General features: G+C 40.2%; 2 protein-coding genes across 2 annotated transcripts; one reads left to right on the plus strand and one right to left on the minus strand.

Moving 5' to 3' along the window:
* Window positions 1-536: 536 nt before the first annotated feature.
* phb (prohibitin) lies at window positions 537-6,281 on the minus strand. Its single transcript, XM_049562000.1, has 7 exons — window positions 6,182-6,281; window positions 5,526-5,623; window positions 3,863-4,024; window positions 3,014-3,156; window positions 2,764-2,880; window positions 2,577-2,672; window positions 537-1,520 (listed from the first exon to the last, which is right to left on the minus strand). Exons 2-7 carry the CDS (start codon window positions 5,608-5,610, stop codon window positions 1,308-1,310), a joined length of 816 nt encoding a protein of 271 aa, XP_049417957.1. The 5' UTR covers window positions 5,611-5,623; window positions 6,182-6,281; the 3' UTR covers window positions 537-1,307.
* Window positions 6,282-8,746: 2,465 nt separating this feature from the next.
* Window positions 8,747-17,199, plus strand: si:busm1-163l24.3 (uncharacterized). Its single transcript, XM_049560361.1, has 6 exons — window positions 8,747-8,837; window positions 9,908-10,091; window positions 10,472-10,575; window positions 11,279-14,077; window positions 16,274-16,482; window positions 16,574-17,199. The coding sequence occupies exons 2-6, from the start codon at window positions 9,908-9,910 to the stop codon at window positions 16,659-16,661; spliced, it is 3,384 nt and encodes a 1,127-aa protein (XP_049416318.1). The 5' UTR covers window positions 8,747-8,837; the 3' UTR covers window positions 16,662-17,199.
* The last annotated feature ends 83 nt before the right edge of the window (window positions 17,200-17,282 follow it).

Consider the following 17,282-nt stretch of genomic DNA (forward strand, 5'->3'; position numbering starts at 1 on the left):
ATTTATTATTTGTGTACTTCCAATCTGAATCTATAAATAGCATCAGGAATGTGATTAAAATCCACGATTCAACGATACAACTTTCCTAAAAGATAAATACATCCGGAACAATAGGATGAGGGTTTAATGGCTGCTCAAAAACATATCAAAAATTGCAGAAATCAATCATGCTTTGTTCTAAAATTAATTGTATCTTGATCTATATACCAGAAAATATTTAAAAGGACCCCATCATGAGTTGCTTAGAGGATTTAATTTATTCCTGGCCATTGTCTCAAACCCCCACTTCAATTGGAAGTCTAACTGTGTCATCAAAGCTACCAATGTAAAACTATTTTACTCATTTTGAAACATTATAATGCCACATCTGTTAAGGAGGCGAAAAATAAGCAGTTAAACCAACTTCTGACCTTCTACAGTATTTTGTCAAAGAGGATGCAATCATGACACACCCTCCTGTGGTGACTGTTATGATTACACATAATAGAAAACCCTGTACATTCACCCCAGAGTCCTTGACCAACGAGCCTGACCACTGGGAGGTAGAAAGACAATTTTATTGTTAACTTGAGCCATTTCTGAAACATTGGGTGCACATCTTCTCCACACAAACTAAAGACACAGCAACAACTGTAAAGAATGAAGGACCATCCTCTACTATCTGACAGGCACGTTCCAACTGATTGGGACTAGCAATATTATTTATTAAGAAATAATTGGCTAGGAAGCGGACACATTTATGAAATTTAATCCCTCTGGCAAATCAGAACACACAGAGAATTTAAGTCAAATGAAGACACCACCTCTAGTCGGTTAATGTCGGTGAATCATAATGAGAGCTTTTCATTACAGATCTGAATATACAGAGTTACACAATTTGATGAGACGTTCCAGCACAACAATAATGGCATTTATCATTCACAATTTATCATGTTATGTTTTAAAGGAATAACTAACAGTTTTCCCTTGATGTTAAAAATCACTGTTGCTTTCCACACATGCAGTGCTCTGAGACAATGTAGTAAAGACTAATATTCACAGAATTTACTGCAGTTGTCGTTTTCAAAACAAAATATTGTATATAGGCTGCTCTCCACTTCCATACACGAGTGGACTTCATAAATGTATCCAACGCAGACCTCTCACTTTGTCTCCCACCATCCTGCTATCAGCAGAGCCCAGTCCAGAGTTGGTTAGAGAAAGAGTGGGAGGAATGTGTGTGAAGCTGAGAGTCCTTTACTGAATCCTCCAACCACCCCTTCCATGGCCCTTGTAATGGCTGGTGAAAGCAAACAGGCGAGATGTTATCACTGGGGTAGCTGGAGCAATGTGCCCTGTCCTGACGGCAGGTACGTGACGTTGCGGGAGCGGGAGAGCTGGAAAGCGATGTCCTCAGCTGCCTCCAACTTACGCAGCTCTACCAGACCATCGCCAGCCTCCATCAGGGAGTTGGCGATGAGCAAGGCAGCCTGGGAATCTCCCTCTGCTGAGATGATGGCAGCTTGCTTCTGTTGCTCTGCCTAAAAGCATAAAAAGATGATTTTGTGAGCTGCCTTAGTTCACAATGACTGTAATTTAACTTTCCACCCATTTACCCATTGAAACTGCATACTGGGGTTTTTCCTGGCTCAAAATGAGGCAGAGGTGGCACCATCCTGATCATGTGCACACATGTGCATGTGTACTATGCCTTAAACTAACTCAAGGAAGCACATTTTTACAAGCAATGTCTGAGTTTTTATAATGGTATGACTGAAACAAATTACAATTATTGATAAACTGTGGCTAACACGTGTACACAAATGGAGATCTTCCCCTGTTTTTGAAACATTTAATTAACTATTGTATTTTAGTAATTGCCTCACACATTTTTACAAGACAGCATGTCTTTTTTTTTTTTTTTTTAATGGAAATTTGATTATTTTACAGATGTCTGAACTTTTCGACTTACACAATGGGAAAGAAGTTGATTAAAAAACTACTTTTTTTACTTCCATTTCACCCTTTTAAATGTTGTAGTCTCACTACAAGACCGTGTTCAGACACTCATATAAAGGAGAATGGAGTGGCGTTCACAAACGCAGAGTCAGACTGCCTTTTGCAGCGGCATTTATAAACTCCAACTGGCGATATAAAACCATCATGGAACAGCAGGAAAAGTTTTGTTTTCTTGAGTGATTTTTTTTTTTGCTGTGGTGGCAAACATGTTAACTGTGCAAACACTGTGGCGCACCAGGCGGGCCCCCGCTTTGCTATGGTCCAAAACAGACGGCTCTTTTTTTCTCTCTTTGGCAGTTTTGGCAGCACGTTTCCTGGTGCACTGTGATGATTACTTTAGCGCCATCAGATCTGCATATTGCTGCAGTTGCAGTTACAAATGACAGAAATCCACAAAGTGCAAAGCTTGTTAGAAAATAGTTATTTCAGTTATGACACCCATCTAAGTTTTGTCAAGAGCTGGAGGTGGGACCAAGCTGCCTTGTAATTCTCTATGCAGGAAAAATCTTGCTTACAAAGTTCCTGAATTCAAAGTAGTAGATGGATGACAGGGATGACCTGTGTGTTTAAAACAATACCTTTTCTACAATGAAACGGGCTCTCTCAGCCTCCTGCTGGGCCACCTGCTTCATCTCCACAGCCTCTGTGAATTCCTTGCCAAAGGTCAAGTGTGTCTGAAAGAACATAACACAATTGTATCACTGAATTTAAATACAGCTGAAAAGGTAACAGACATTGTTTCAAAATGTATCTGCAGCTTCATACCAGTGAAACATCATCCAGGATAAGGCCGAAGGTGTTGGCTCTTTCTGTGAGGTCCTCACTGACCTGCCGAGACACAAGCTCTCTCTGGGTGATGAGCTCGCCTGCATCAAATCGGGCCTGTCAAAAAAATAAAATTATTTACACACGCACGCAGACACACAAACACAAACATAGTGGCTTATAAGTCAGTTTATCAGCTCACTCTCAATAAAATTTTTTCCTGTTTATTTGTAATTACTCTGACACTCACCACTACAGCCTTTAAGACCTCTGTGGTAATAGATGGGAGCACCCTCTCATCATAGTCCTCACCGATACTGGTGAAGATGCGTGGCAGCTGGGTGGTCACCGGCCGGAAGAGGATACGCAGTGTGATGTTTACATTCTGCAGATCTGTCGGGTTAAAAATCAAAGTGTTATTCTTACTGCACATAGTAGCATATAAGTGACAGATAACTTTTTTCATAGATTAAAACCTCCTGTGTACTAGGGCTACAACTAACGATTATTTTCATTGTCAACTAATCTGTCGATTATTTCTTCGATTAGTCGACTAATCATTTTATCGGAAAATGTGTTAAAATGTTGAAAAATGTCTGTCTGTCTCTCCCAAACCCCAAAATTATGTCATCTAATGTCTTGTTTCGTACTCACGCCAAAGGGTTTTAGTTCAGAGTGTGTAAAGCTGCCGATATTTGAGCTTAAGAAGCTGCAATAAGAGTATTTTGGGGTACTTTTATAGTACTTTTCTATGAAAAGTTGATTAGTCGACTACTATAATAGTCACCGATTATTTTAATAGTCGATTTGTCATCGATTAGTTGACTAATTGTTGCAGCCCTACTGTGTACAGTACAAGTTACATCCTTAGGTAGTGTTTGTATAGTTTGAAGACAAAATGTAAACATTTTACACTAGGTAACATTAGATAGTAGCCACACCAGCTTATTTTTCTTCTTATAGAAGAATTACAGCATTACCAGGAGGCTAGTTGTTTTCACAGAAACTCCACACAGCTGACTAAGTTTTAAAGGACACAGAATGTTTAGGAGCAAAATTGAGGATGGCATTACAGCAGTGTAGTAGATAACCGATGTACCTTTGCTGCCTGTGATGACAGGCACGTTGCGTGGACGGGAGCGACAGTCAAAGATGATAGGTTTCTGAACCCAAGGAATAAGGAAGTGGGTCCCTTCACCAACAACAGCATCTTGCACTCCTCTGAACCTGTCAAATATCACAGCCCGGTGCCCTGCATCAACTGTAGAAAGAAGTATAGTTAGTCTCTCCGCCAACAGGGTTGTATATAAAGCATATTGTACAGGTCTTCATAATTCATAGTTCGGCAACTGTCAAACCCTTAAACGTTTTGCTGAAAATAGGGGTGGGCATCCTTTTAAGAATTACAATACTAGTAATCTAAAGTGATACATATACCAATAGAGTACTAACAGAGCAGTGCTGAAGTACTATTTGATACCATTTTTCTAGTTTATTTGGTACCCATCATGTAAATGGATGCATTCAGTTGTGTAAAATGCCACCAAGCACCACTAGTGTGCAGTACAGCCATACTTTAAAACATTTTGATGGTGGCATCTCGGCACACTGAATTACAATTTCCTTCAAAAAAGACGCACTTGACTTCACCACATTACAGACTGCATGGGTTGTGGCTGCTACAGTAGTGGGCTTATGACACATAACATGAAATCGAAGAGTGCTTGTGGTGATAGGCTGCAAGACAAACCATACAAATAGTCTTTTTTTCTTGGATCTAGGTATAAAATGGACCGAATGCAAGTATCATTTGAGTGGAGAAGTTTCGATACGGAGTTACTTAGGTCATACCTAAAATACATTGAGTACCAATACCTGGCCCTTTTCTCCAGACGAGTGTTTTCCCAACCTTGTACATAAAACCCTGATTGGTTGAAATCATGTGAATTACATTACTGAAGAGCTGCATGGTGCTACATGGCCATCATTGCCATTTATGGTTCATTTGACAACACAATTTCAGCAGTACAAAATGCAATGAAAATACAAACAAATGACATGCAAATAGGAAAACACTGCAAATTGTGTCACAACACCATAAAAGTTTTCAGGAGACATTACATAAACTATGCTGAACACTAGTAATTAGTAAGAGACTAATGCCAAATGTAAAGTCAATATCTTAAATAGCATCAGAATCACACAGTCAGACTTGGAATGCCATATTAGAGCAAACATGACTGGTGAATGGTTGAAGTATTTCTTCAGCTGCTTGGTATCAGACTTGGAGTATTTCAACACTTGCAATGCATTTATGTATTATATATTAATTTTCAAATTCCTAATTTGTGTCTTACTTATTTGCAGCCTTTTGTAATCAAATGCTGCCTATGTTGTCATAGTGGTGAATATGTTTTCATCATTTACCTGAGCTTTGTGTGAATGCATTTCATTACATTGCAATGCAGTGAGCTACCACCCTGTGAAACTGAGCTGTTTTGGAGGCAGTGCAATTAAGTGTGGTGATGGATGAATTTTACATCGTAAAACAGCTGTATTTACAAAATAATTCCTCAGTGACTTAGTTAGTGGTCTTATCTGACACTACATGATTGCTCAGACTTCCTGGCTGAGTACTGCAGTGTTCACATAAAGGACATATTAATCACTTGTCAGTACGGTAAAAGCTAAATGCATCGACCCCGGCCCAAGGTAAATATAACCAGTTATGTGTTGTTAGGTGCCCATTGACCAGCACTTACCATTGAAAAGGGCAGAGTTCACAACACCTCCACCAATGGCGAGGGCCAGCCCCAACTTCCCAATAGACTCGAACAGCTTGGCCATGATAGCAATCCCACTAACAGTGAAAACAGGACAAGAGGATGATACAATTAGCACACATCACCAACATGACTCCTACGCAGCGTAAACCATTTAAGTGTGTGTTACGGTGTTTGGAAAGCCAATATAAATCCCCTCTATCCAGTAGTAGTTAGCCTTGGCCTTGGGCTGAGTGATGCCAAGGCTGTAGGTGTTAGCTAAATTAGCCCACCTGCTAGCATTAGCTTGTCAGCTAGCAGTGTGCTGAGACAGCTGGCAAGCTACGCCAACTAAACCGCGCATTATAGTTTAGGGTCTGAGACATGTAAAATCTTACGTATATGTTATGTGACAAACATTAAAACTGCAACAAAGCATGTGTCAGCAAAGTCACGCCGGGTGACTGTACGCATGTTATCTCTAACTGACATGTAGTAGTAGCTCGTGTTAGCCTTACTCAACAGTTGATATAATGTAATTTAAGGATTAAAATAAGAAAACGTCTTCTATTTGCGTTGCAGTTATTGACTTATATACTTCTGTTAACACAGTTACGTATTTTCAGTGTAACGAACACACAGCACATATAACTCACCTCGGTTTTGCTCAGATGTCTGTGACCTCCACCGGACACGACGTACAACACATGAAATATGTGCTCCACTGCGCCTGCGCACAGCATATGGCAACGTAGCCTCTGATTGGACAAAAGACAACTCTCTTCTTCTACGGCTTTGGTCACTGACTTGCATTCAATGCAGTGATGCTTTACTGCTACCTAGAGTCGGGGTGGACCTTAGATATTGAAGATTTAATTGAATGATTGATTGAATGAATGAATAAATAAATAAATAAATAAATAAATAAATAAATAAATTCCTCCATAGCCGGTTCTTAAATCTAAAATCCTAACCTTCTTGTGTGCCGTGTGGCATTCAAAATAAAACTGATCACAAAAAGATAATGTAAACATTTAAAATCCTACATGAAGTCCCACATTTTCAAAAAATTACGTCTGCCATTATGTCTGTGACCTATTAAACCTTTTAGTCTTTGCAATTTCTGTGAAGAAAATAAAAAGTAAAAGGCTTCAATATGCATACAAAACAACGACTATACAACTACTGCAATACCAGTTACTGTGAGTATACAAGAGAGGACAGCAGACTCTTCATGCTGAGGAGGCTCAGGTTCTTTGGAGTACAGGAGACACTCTTGAGGCCTCTCTATGACTCTGTGGTGGCATCAGCCATCTTCTATGGAGTGGTTTGCAAGGGCAGCAGCGTCTTGACAGCGTCTTTGCAAAATCTATACTTCTATGGGTCAATAATGTAAACCAGTAATTTAGTCTCTTTGTTGCAGTCTGCTTCTTTTTGATGCTTCCTTATTATATTGCTTTTTATACTGTTTGCTTAATATACTGCTCTTTGGTTTTGTACAGTTTACTTTCCGTACGTAATTATATATTGCTTTGTATTTATTTTTAATCTATTGATGCTCCCACTATCCCTTTGCTGCTGTAATGTTGCAAATTTCCCAGCTGTGGGCCAAATAAAGGATTATCTTATCTCTTATCTTATCTTATACTTTTCTTACCATGAAGTAAATTAGAGAATTGTTAAATGTTGTGTGGGTAAATTGATCTGTAAGACTGAACTCCCATATTACACATTTACAAGGTTCAGATGGCTAAAATAAACTATTCTTAATGGGATAACTTGGTATTGTGAGGCTGCATGTGACCAGTAGATCTTTACTTAAGTAAAATGCCAATTTAAAAATGTAATAAATACTCGATAACAAGTAAAAGTCTTGTGTCCAAATTCCATTTGAGTAAAATGTACATAAGTAGCCTACTTGAGGTATCAAATGCAGCCTAAATGTAGTCTTTCTGCAGAGAAATGGCCCCATGACTGATACATTATTGTATATGACATTATTGGACTGTTAATACCAATATAATGATGGGTAAGTAGCAATTTTCATTTGGAGCTGGTTAAGGTGATGGTAGTATTACACTTTAAATACAGTTCGGTGATTTAAACTAGTGATTCCCAATTCAGGCGTTGGGCCACCTCCAAAGCATCAAAACCTTAATGTGAGGGGTCATGCGATCACAAATGGGATAGGAAAGAAGAAGAAATCAATACAGTTCTGTATTTATTTTTTTGATTTTCTTCTTATCTTTGGGGGGGGTTTTTTGTATGTGTAAAATACAGTTAGATTGAGCCTCAAACAGTTATTGAAATGAGACCATCTGAGATTTTTAAAGGAGAAACCTCTTTCTGGTGGAAACATCTAAAGGACGTCTAAAACATGACAAGAGGTTCAAGCTTTTTAAGGGGTCACAAGCAAAAAAAAAAAAATGTTGGGAGCCACTGGGTAAATCTTTAACAACTAAGGAGTCATTGTGGTTATACCTGTTTACGTTTTTTAATGGTATCTGCAACCTTTACTGATCTACTTAATGTTCAAGTGCCATATTGTCCAAAGCTGCTCCTGTTGAATGATACCTTATCTTAAGATCTTATGTCTCATTAAAACAGCAGCAAAATAAATAAATAAACAAAAATAAAAAGTTAGCAGTCCTCTCATTCTCTCTCTCAGAATCATTGGCTACAATCCTTATTGGATATAACATACATGGAGATGTCAGTAGCAAAATGCATAATGCCAGACAGTCAACCATCAGTGCCTGGGCTGCCCTTATTGACAAAGTGAAAGATTTTCTGTACACATCCACTGGGTCATAGTCCTATACCCTATTCACTGCTATATATATATATGATATATTATATTATATTGTAATAATGTTGTGCGATATTGTGATTGTTGTTTGTTTTATATGTTATAACAACAATAAAAAGTTGATTTAAAAAAAAGAAGAGAAAGAAACGAAGGTCTATGAAGTAAAAAGTAGGTTACAGTATTTTAGCCTGAAATGCAAGCTATTGGAGTAGCCTAAAATATACAAGTCGGGGTCCCATTTCCTTGTCGGCAGTTATTTTTCAACAGTCACCGGCTCACTATACATTATTCCTTTCTTAACCTCTTTTTCTGGTCGCCATTCAGCCCCAGATATGCAAACCAGTTTTGGTGACTTGTAAACTGTAGGAAAGAGGCACTTGGCCGCCCCCTCGCGTGGACATGACAAATCACACAACAGTCAGTAGTTTCACTTTTCCTCCATGGCTGTTCAAGTGTGACGGTCTCTGAAAGATACCGAGAAACCGCTGTGAAACATTTGTAAGGTCAGTAAACGTTACAAATCTTACAGGTATCCAAGATGTAAGGACGGACAGTCACAGCGTCGGGCATAACAGAAGATCTGTCGACGGTGCGATCTGCGATAGGCAGAAATGTCAGATTCTTTTCCACTTCCTTGACACTCTGCTCTGCACTGTGGCTCTCCTGCTCGCTTCTGTATAGTTTCTGACTTCTGTAGCAATAAACATTCAACATTTTGCGCATATATGTTGCAGGACGGCTGCAAATCAGACAGGAAGAGTTTAGAATCCAACATAATATGATTTACAATTACAAATGATGTGTGTGTGTGTGTGTGTGTGTGTGTGTGTGTGTGTGTGTGTGTGTGTGTGTGTGTGTGTGTGTGTGTGTGTGTGTGTGTGTGTGTGTGTGAGAGAGAGAGAGAGAGAGAGAGAGAGAGACCCAAAATCTAGTCTAGTTTATGAAGGAGTCAATTAGCTGCCATCATGACATCAACAAACTGTGTTGGAATGAGGAAGAAGGGGCGTTATCTTCATCTGCCACAACAATCTGCACATATTATTTACTATGTACACATTTATATTTATACTGCACAGTGGGATTTGGACTAAAAGTTCTTTAACAACACATAGCGTGTCTCTCGATAGTTATGGCAATAAGATAATCAAAGTTGCCACAGCCTTTTATTATTGTAACCTGCTAAAGAATCAGCTTAAGAGAACTTGGAGAAGACACCTCCATAAATATGATTTATTTCCTCAGAATTGAAACCAAAAACTATTAGTGATTGCACCCTGAAATGGAAGATTTTGAGTAATGTTGATGTAGTGTCCTAGTAACCCCCAATAGAGGGTGTTATATTATCAAATATGTCTCCCTTTCCTACATGCAAGGGTGGGGTCTGTCAGTGGTTATCTAATACTTTCACATTAACAGCTTCATGAAGAGGTGTTGTGTTTTGGATATTTTGTCATATTCTTATTTATGTTCATGCTCACTATTTATGCAGAATCATGACATTTTTGTATCGCTGTCTTGCGTCCACTCTTAGAAGAGTTTTTCTGCACAGCAATGATTGCGTTTCTCCCAGCAGATGGCAGAACCGGGCAGGATTGTGAGGGTGAGTGGTCTGCCCACAGACATTGAGGATGAGAGGCTGAAAGACAAGCTATTTATCCACTTCCTGAGAACCAAGAATGGAGGAGGGGAAATAGACTCTGTCACCATTGTCAAGGCAACGCCCGTCTCTGCCCTCATCACCTTCGAGGACAGTGGAGGTCAGTGGGGTCAGAGAGTGTACGTGTCCGTGCATATGAAGTGTAGGGGAGGGGGATACTTCTGAATATGTCATTTTGGTGTGAGAATACTATTAGCTATGTTATTATTATAACTACATTAACATCCAGATCTCACATTACAACTGCAAATGCTTCATTAACTTTCACTCTAAAGACAATAGAAATGCAGACAAGTAAACAGACATGAAAATGTAGTTGCAGTAAAGTATTAGTAACATATTTCAGTATGTTGGCTGTCACCAGTGATTTACACTAAGCTAGAATGTTGACATGTCAGTGGAGTAGCCAATTGTAAAGTGCTTGGTCAGGATGCTTTGCACACTGAGACTGATTTCTGTCTGTTGATCCCTCTCACACAGTGGCACAGAGTGTTATTCAACACAGGCGGCACATTCTGGAAGTGGATGGGAAGAAGTATAAAGTCACTGTAACTGAGCACCGTGAAACCCTGGACCCAGACAAGGTATACTTAAAGGTCCAGTGTGTAGGATTTATGGGGAATATGTGGGCCGAAATGGAATATAATATAGTAAGTATGTTTCTTTAGTTTATAATTGCCTGAAAATAAGAAACGTTGTGTTTTCATTACTTTAGAATGAGCTGTTTATATCTACATAGTAGTCCGAAAAATAGTCCGCCATGTTGCACCGCCCGTCTCCGAAGAACTGAACAGCATTTGTAGCGTGAAGCTGCTTTATTCACTGTTTTTACTAGATTCGCTGACCATTACAGTTTGTCTTGGAGAGGCGGAGCCCTCTGCGAATAATTTGGCTCCTAGTAAAAACAATTTGATCAGAAAAAAAGGTCAACACACATTAACAAGAGCTTGTCGCAGAAAGGCCAAACAGCATCAGAGAAACACTGATTTGTATTGTGAAACCGCTTTATTCAGTGTTCTTACCGGTTTAAATCACTGGGTCCATTTGTTTTGGAGAGGGAGAGACCTCTGCGGATAATTCGGCTCCTGAAAACCTCCTGAACAATGAACGCCGAGGAAATTCTAACCTTGAGAGGCTGGTTGCAGTTTGCAATTCTCACTGCTAGATGCCATTAACTACCCTTAAATCCTATACGCTGCTCCTTTGAATAGAATATTGGAAAATATGTCCAACAAATGTAGTAAAAACCCACGAGTGATTGTTTTTTCTTTTCTTATACCATTATAGGTCATCTTAAGTTTATCAGCAACTGTTGACCTCAGCCAGCTTCCAGGGGGATTAACGGCACTGGCAAGCCTTCATAAGAGCCACCCTGATATCCAGATGAGTTGCGGTGCTACTGAGGAGTTGTGCACATTGCATGGCGCTTATTCCAAAGTCCAGGCTGCTTTGGCACAACTGTTTAGCCGTCCTGGACCTGGAGGCTCACAACCAGAAGAAAACTCCGGTCAACCTGCCACCAACGGCTCCAAGTCTCCTCCAGTGGCACAGGAGCCTCTTACTCAGGAGTCAGAGGATCAGAGCAGGAAACCTAAGAAACAAAGAGAACAACGAGAGAAAGTTACCACTGACCGGCCCTCTAATGAGTACAACTCCAGCTCATATAGAGACCTGACACCTGGTGGTTATGGCTGGGAAGATACTGGCCAGGCAGAGGGTGCAACTCTGCAACTTCGCGAGCATCCTACCACATCAGAAGAGGACTTCTCAATAATTGTGGATGCAGACATGTTCCAGTATCTGCAGAAACACTGCAGGAAGGAATACCAGCATATCCTGCATCAGTATGGCGTTGATGTGGTGGATATGACAAATCAGGGGTTGACTACTCTGTTTTTGCAGGTAGCACCAGGAGTAGGGGAGGGTGGTCGAGATCAGGAGTGCCTGAAGTTGGCAAGAAAGGCAATAAGTAGGCTTTATGAGGAGAATGAGACCAAGATCCGTCGAGACCAGCTCCCCAAGAGAATCCTGTCCCTCAGGGGGGGACTGCAAAGGGCGATGGAGAACTTAAGTGTCAGATTACCCAAGCTTCTTCTGAATGAAGATGAGAAAAATATTTACATTATTGGGAGCAGTAGTGATGTGTCTGAGGCCAAACAGTTACTTCTCTTGGACCAAAGTGAATTGAGGAGTAAAAAAGAGGATGTAGCCAGTCTTCTTCGATATCCTTCATACGATTCAGGTGCATCAACTCATGCTGATGAGCAGAGAGTCCCCCTCACCATGTCGTCCAGTGTAGATTCTCCAGATGATCAGCTGCTGAGGTCAGACGAGGATGACAGGAGAGCTGAAGGGGCCAGAAGGTATAAACTAGCTGCTCGTTTTAAGGATTCAGGGCTGGCTGCATTAGGCAGTCGACCAACTGACTTCACCTTACGAGGGCTCTCATCTCCCAGCAGACAAACACGCCTCGGGCCAATGTTAGGGCATGACGTACTGTCAGAAACAGCAGGGATTGCTGGGGAAAGTGTCTCCAGAGCATTAGCCCAAAACACTGGAGGGGACATCTTGTTTAAGGGTGGAGATGCATTGCCTTCAACTGCTTCTTGCCCGAGTAAAACCTCATCCAGCTCACATTTTCCTGATACTCGACTCAAGAGTTTAATATCTCCCCTTAGCACAACTCAGTCCAGTTTGTCAGGAAGTACTCCGCTCCCACCTGCAGGATCTGGATCCACCTTGAAGCGAGCCAGTAGTTTCTCAGGGATGCCTCAGCAGAAGGCCCAAGTCACAAGTAAGAAGAGTCAAGACGACTCCAGCAATTCCACAGTCAGAGCCAGGGTAAGGTCCTCTAGCTTCAGTAACCGGACAGAGAGGGACAAGCGGGAAGTCTATAATGCAGAGATTATGGTTTCCGCTGTGAAGTGGAAGCACATCAAAGAAGCCTACAGCACCCGAGTGGACGACCTGACTTCTGATGTCCAGATGAAAGAGAGCTGCCCGGATAGTGCTGGCAATCTGACCATCACCTTAAGAGCGGCAAACTCATCCAAAGTGAGTTCATGTCAGTTAGGTCTCCAGAGGCTGGTTGGTTCAGTTAGTGCAGACTTCTCTGTGCACCAGCTACACTTGTCAGAGCTGCACATCACTGACGCAGCAGATGAAACCTTACAGGCTTGTCTCTCTGATGTGCATAGTCGCTTCAAGAAGGTTACCATACACATTTTTAAAAAGAGCTTGTATCTTCTTGGTCCTGAAGCCTTGTGTTCTAAAGTTGGTGCTGCACTGCGGGAGGTATTTTCTGGAGATTTAGCCGAAATACCTGAACAACAGGACTTCTCTGGCCACACTACCTCCAATCAAAATCCATCCACATTTTTACAAATAAACGAGGACCAAAGTACTAGTCTGAACTGTCACAGCAATCCTCAGGTGATGCTAGAGAGTCAAACAGGCACAGCTGATGGGACTGATAGCAGTCAGGAAAGGAGAACAAACCAGAGAAGTGACTTTGGCGAGACAGAGCTTGTGAATGGAGCTACCAGCCAACCCTTACTAAGGAAAGACCCAGTCATTAAAGAGAAAATGAAAATTGTAGGTAAAGTGGAGATGGATGGACAGAAGACTGAGACAACTGTCAATCACCCGAAAGCGGGAAATGATACAAGCACAAATCATGTCAATGATGTCGGCTTAACAACAACAACAACCCCTACAGATAAAGATGCGGCCCTTCATAGGAAAGAGAGAACCATTCCTTCTACCCAAAAGGACAGTGTGCAGCAAAGACAATCACAGATCCAGGTCACCCCAGAGGAGTCCAGATCAGGTCAGGGAGGCCCTGAGTGCATCTGTGAGTGTGGGGAAAGCAAGATGTTGATGAAAGCCAAGTGTGGTGCTACCATGTGCTCAAAGTGCCTGGACACTGTACATATCCACTGCAGAATTTGTCATGAGATGGAGCCAATGAAACCGGGCATTAAGGGCAAAATGAGCCACTGTAAACTCCATAACATCAACCTACCAGGTCAGAAAAGAGACTCTGCCATCAAGATCACTTACCTCATACCTGATGGAATCCAAGGGGTGAGGGACTTATTTTAAACACATTGTCTCTGATCAAATGTTTTGTCTGATAGAGCAGTGGTTCTCGACCTTTTTTCTGTCAAAGACCCCTACATTGATACAGTTTAGGTCACAGACCCCCATGCGTGATAAGATATAACTTCAGGGACCTCCATCTGAAATTATTTTGGTCGTTAGATAGGATTAGGACCAAAATTCTCCAACTGTCAGCTACAGTTGAGGAGATAACCATGAAGAAAGTAAAATCTGTAATCAGAAAAGTCACTCTCATGACTCTTACTCACATTGGCCTCCCTTCAGTAGTACATTAAGTGGTAAAACTAAACTATTTCCCATTTTCTTGGGGACTCCTGGAACTCCCTCTAGGACCCCTGGGGGTCCCTGGACCTCTGGTTGAGAACCACAGTAATAGAGGCATTTCACAGAATATACTGAAGTAATTGTGGAGAAGATTGTGAGTGTACATCAGTTTCAGTGAAACTTAAATATGCTTTACTAATGTTTTTCTGATATAACTTAACAGGAAATTGTATTGTTTTGTGTGAGGTCTTTATTACAGAGAAATTAATGTATAGGTTCACTGTCTCAGGTTGCAGTCGACTCCTATAGGATCAGCTATTATGATTTATATAGTACTGGAAAATACACAGTGACAATGTTGAGTAGGAAATTACTTTATTAGGAAGGAAGTTATTTTTTGTGAATGATGATGATGTGTGTTAAAGGGACAGTTCACCCCCAAACCATAAATACATATTTTATCTCTTACCTGTAGTGCTATTTATGAAGATTATTTAGGTGTGAGTTGCAGAGTGATGGAGATATCGGCTGTAGAGATGTCTGCCTTCTTTCCAGTATAATGGAACTAGATGGTGCTGAAAGCGCCAATAAATAAATAAATAAATAATAATAATACTAATGCATTTTAAAAACTCAACAGCAATGACTCTTCACAAAATTATGACCCGGATACTCAAGATAATCCACGCGTCTTATTGTGAGCAGTTTCATGTAGGAACTATTTTCTGTCTACGGAACTACACCCAACAACCATATCACCATGCAGCAGAATAACTATAGTTTCATATTTGTATTATTTATTAGTATTTATATAGTTTTAAATTTCTGTTTTCAAATAAGTTTCATCTCAGTCATTTTTCAGAGTGGGTTTATTCATTTGAGTTGAGTTTTGTTTGTTTGTTTAAAAATGTTTAGTTTTTATTAGTTTTAGTGTTAGTATTTTTTTTTATTATTATTGTAGGGGGCATATATGCCAGGGGAAAGACTTAAGAATTTCGGAATACATATCACAATACAGACACAACTTTTGTGACAGTAGGTGACACACAGTCATGGAGATAAACATATGCACCAATACTGTACCTCCTAATACTTGTTGTATTGACAAATTTGACTAAATTGGCAACGACTAAAACTAACAACATTTCCTATATATTTTTAGTTTAGTTAATTTTTTAATTAAAGTGCACAATATAATTTCAGTTTTTTCTGTATGCAATGTAAATGTAAATGTAGTTTTTATTTTTATTTCAGTTAACTAAAATATTTTTTTTCCACACCTAGTCTTAGTTTTTTGTTAAGTTTTGGTTAACTATAATAACCTTACTATGCAGAAGGAAGCGTGCATCTACTGCTAGCTCACCTAGCCTCACTGAGCTAGCTAATGTTACAGTGCAGCAGAGGTGGATGTCACATATTTACATCTGGTGCTGGCTAAAGCACGAGCCTCTCATCCATGAGTAGATGCACACTTCCTTCTACGATACAGTTGGCAGGTATGGTTGGGTAGAGAGAAAATAGTTCCTACATGAAACTGCTCACAACAAGGTCTGTGGATTATCTTGAGTTACTGGGTCATAATTTTTGGACAGACACAATGTTGTTGAGTTTGTGGGAATGTATTTTTTGATGCTTTGAGCACCACAAGCCAAGTGCCGTCTAGTTCCATTATATTTAAGAGAAGAGACATCTCTATTGCCGATATCTCCAGCACTCACTAACTCACACCAAAACACTCTGATTGAAGAGGGAAAATATGTATTTTAGATTTTTGGGTGAAGTGTCCCTTTAAGATATCACATAAAGCTTTAATAGTGAGACTTTGCTTTTAGCTAATGCATGGTAATCCCAGGAGACTTTATTCATGACTGTGGTTTCTGCTTTCTGTCTTACCAGGAGGATCACCCTTCCCCAGGAAAACCATTTCGTGGAGGCGTGTTTGAATCCTTCTTCCCCGACAGCGAGAGGACGAGGAAGCTGTTGCCCAGGCTGGAAAAAGCCTTCAAACAGGGACTCACCTTCACAGTGACAGGCAAAGGCACAGGGGCCAGTGTCACCTGGGACTGCATCCCACATAAGACCAGCTTACAGGGCGGCAAAACAGGGTGAGTGAGGCCAGTCAGAGTGTCTAACAGAGCTGTGGAGTTAAAGGCCACACAAGTCCATACATCTGAGTCTTCTTTTTGTCTCTCTCAGGAACGGTTACCCAGATTCCACTTATCTGACTCGCTTGTCTGAGGTCTTGACTTCCAAGGGGATTGAGGAGCCACCAGCCAAGTCCTAGAAATAGGACTTTTATGTAGTTTAAGATGTTTTTGTGGTTAGAGCCATTTGCACTATTTTTGTATGCTGAGCAGCTTATATTTCCATGTTTGATAATAATGTCTGATGATGTACAGATATTGAAATATATTTTCAGATAATAGCTATAGCACTCATTGCAGCTATTTTGGATTTTATCATTTTATAACCTGCCTCACCATTGCTCTCTGTTTAAGTTGGATGATTCAAGTTATAATTTTTCAAGCTGTATGTAAATGACAAATGTGACCAACCAGCATTGTCTTAATTATTCCATAAAGCATTCCTGAATATTTTCTTTTGTTTTTACTTGGTTTTATAAAGAAAATGCATACAGGCGTGGTACTGTATAGATGTACATTTTGTACCGTCCAATGTAGTTTTAAGGATAATCTAGTTTAGGAAAAACAGGAAAATATTTGTTGGAAAATTGTTTGAGTAAAATGATCTTGTAAAATTGAGTTTGCTTCTCTTTATTTGTTTCAGAATGGGCACAGAAATAAAAAGAGCACATCTCCTGACGTTTTGTTATGCTTTTTTTTATTAGTCCTGGAAAACATGTAAGGCATATGGTAACATTACACACTGAAGCGTTACAAGCTCT

This window comes from Epinephelus fuscoguttatus, linkage group LG19 (assembly GCF_011397635.1).
Source record: "Epinephelus fuscoguttatus linkage group LG19, E.fuscoguttatus.final_Chr_v1".
Classification (NCBI taxonomy): domain Eukaryota; kingdom Metazoa; phylum Chordata; class Actinopteri; order Perciformes; family Serranidae; genus Epinephelus; species Epinephelus fuscoguttatus.

Excerpts from the sequence above, each read along its gene's own strand:
- si:busm1-163l24.3 (XM_049560361.1), top strand. The coding sequence starts at position 9,908 with ATGGCAGAACCGGGCAGGATTGTGAGGGTGAGTGGTCTGCCCACAGAC. Across the intron at positions 10,576-11,278 it reads AAACCCTGGACCCAGACAAG|GTCATCTTAAGTTTATCAGC; the intron begins GTATACTTAAAG and ends ATACCATTATAG. Across the intron at positions 16,483-16,573 it reads TTACAGGGCGGCAAAACAGG|GAACGGTTACCCAGATTCCA; the intron begins GTGAGTGAGGCC and ends TGTCTCTCTCAG.
- phb (XM_049562000.1), bottom strand. The coding sequence starts at position 5,610 with ATGGCCAAGCTGTTCGAGTCTATTGGGAAGTTGGGGCTGGCCCTCGCC. Across the intron at positions 4,025-5,525 it reads GAACTCTGCCCTTTTCAATG|TTGATGCAGGGCACCGGGCT; the intron begins GTAAGTGCTGGT and ends TTCTTTCTACAG. Across the intron at positions 2,673-2,763 it reads TCCTGGATGATGTTTCACTG|ACACACTTGACCTTTGGCAA; the intron begins GTATGAAGCTGC and ends ATGTTCTTTCAG.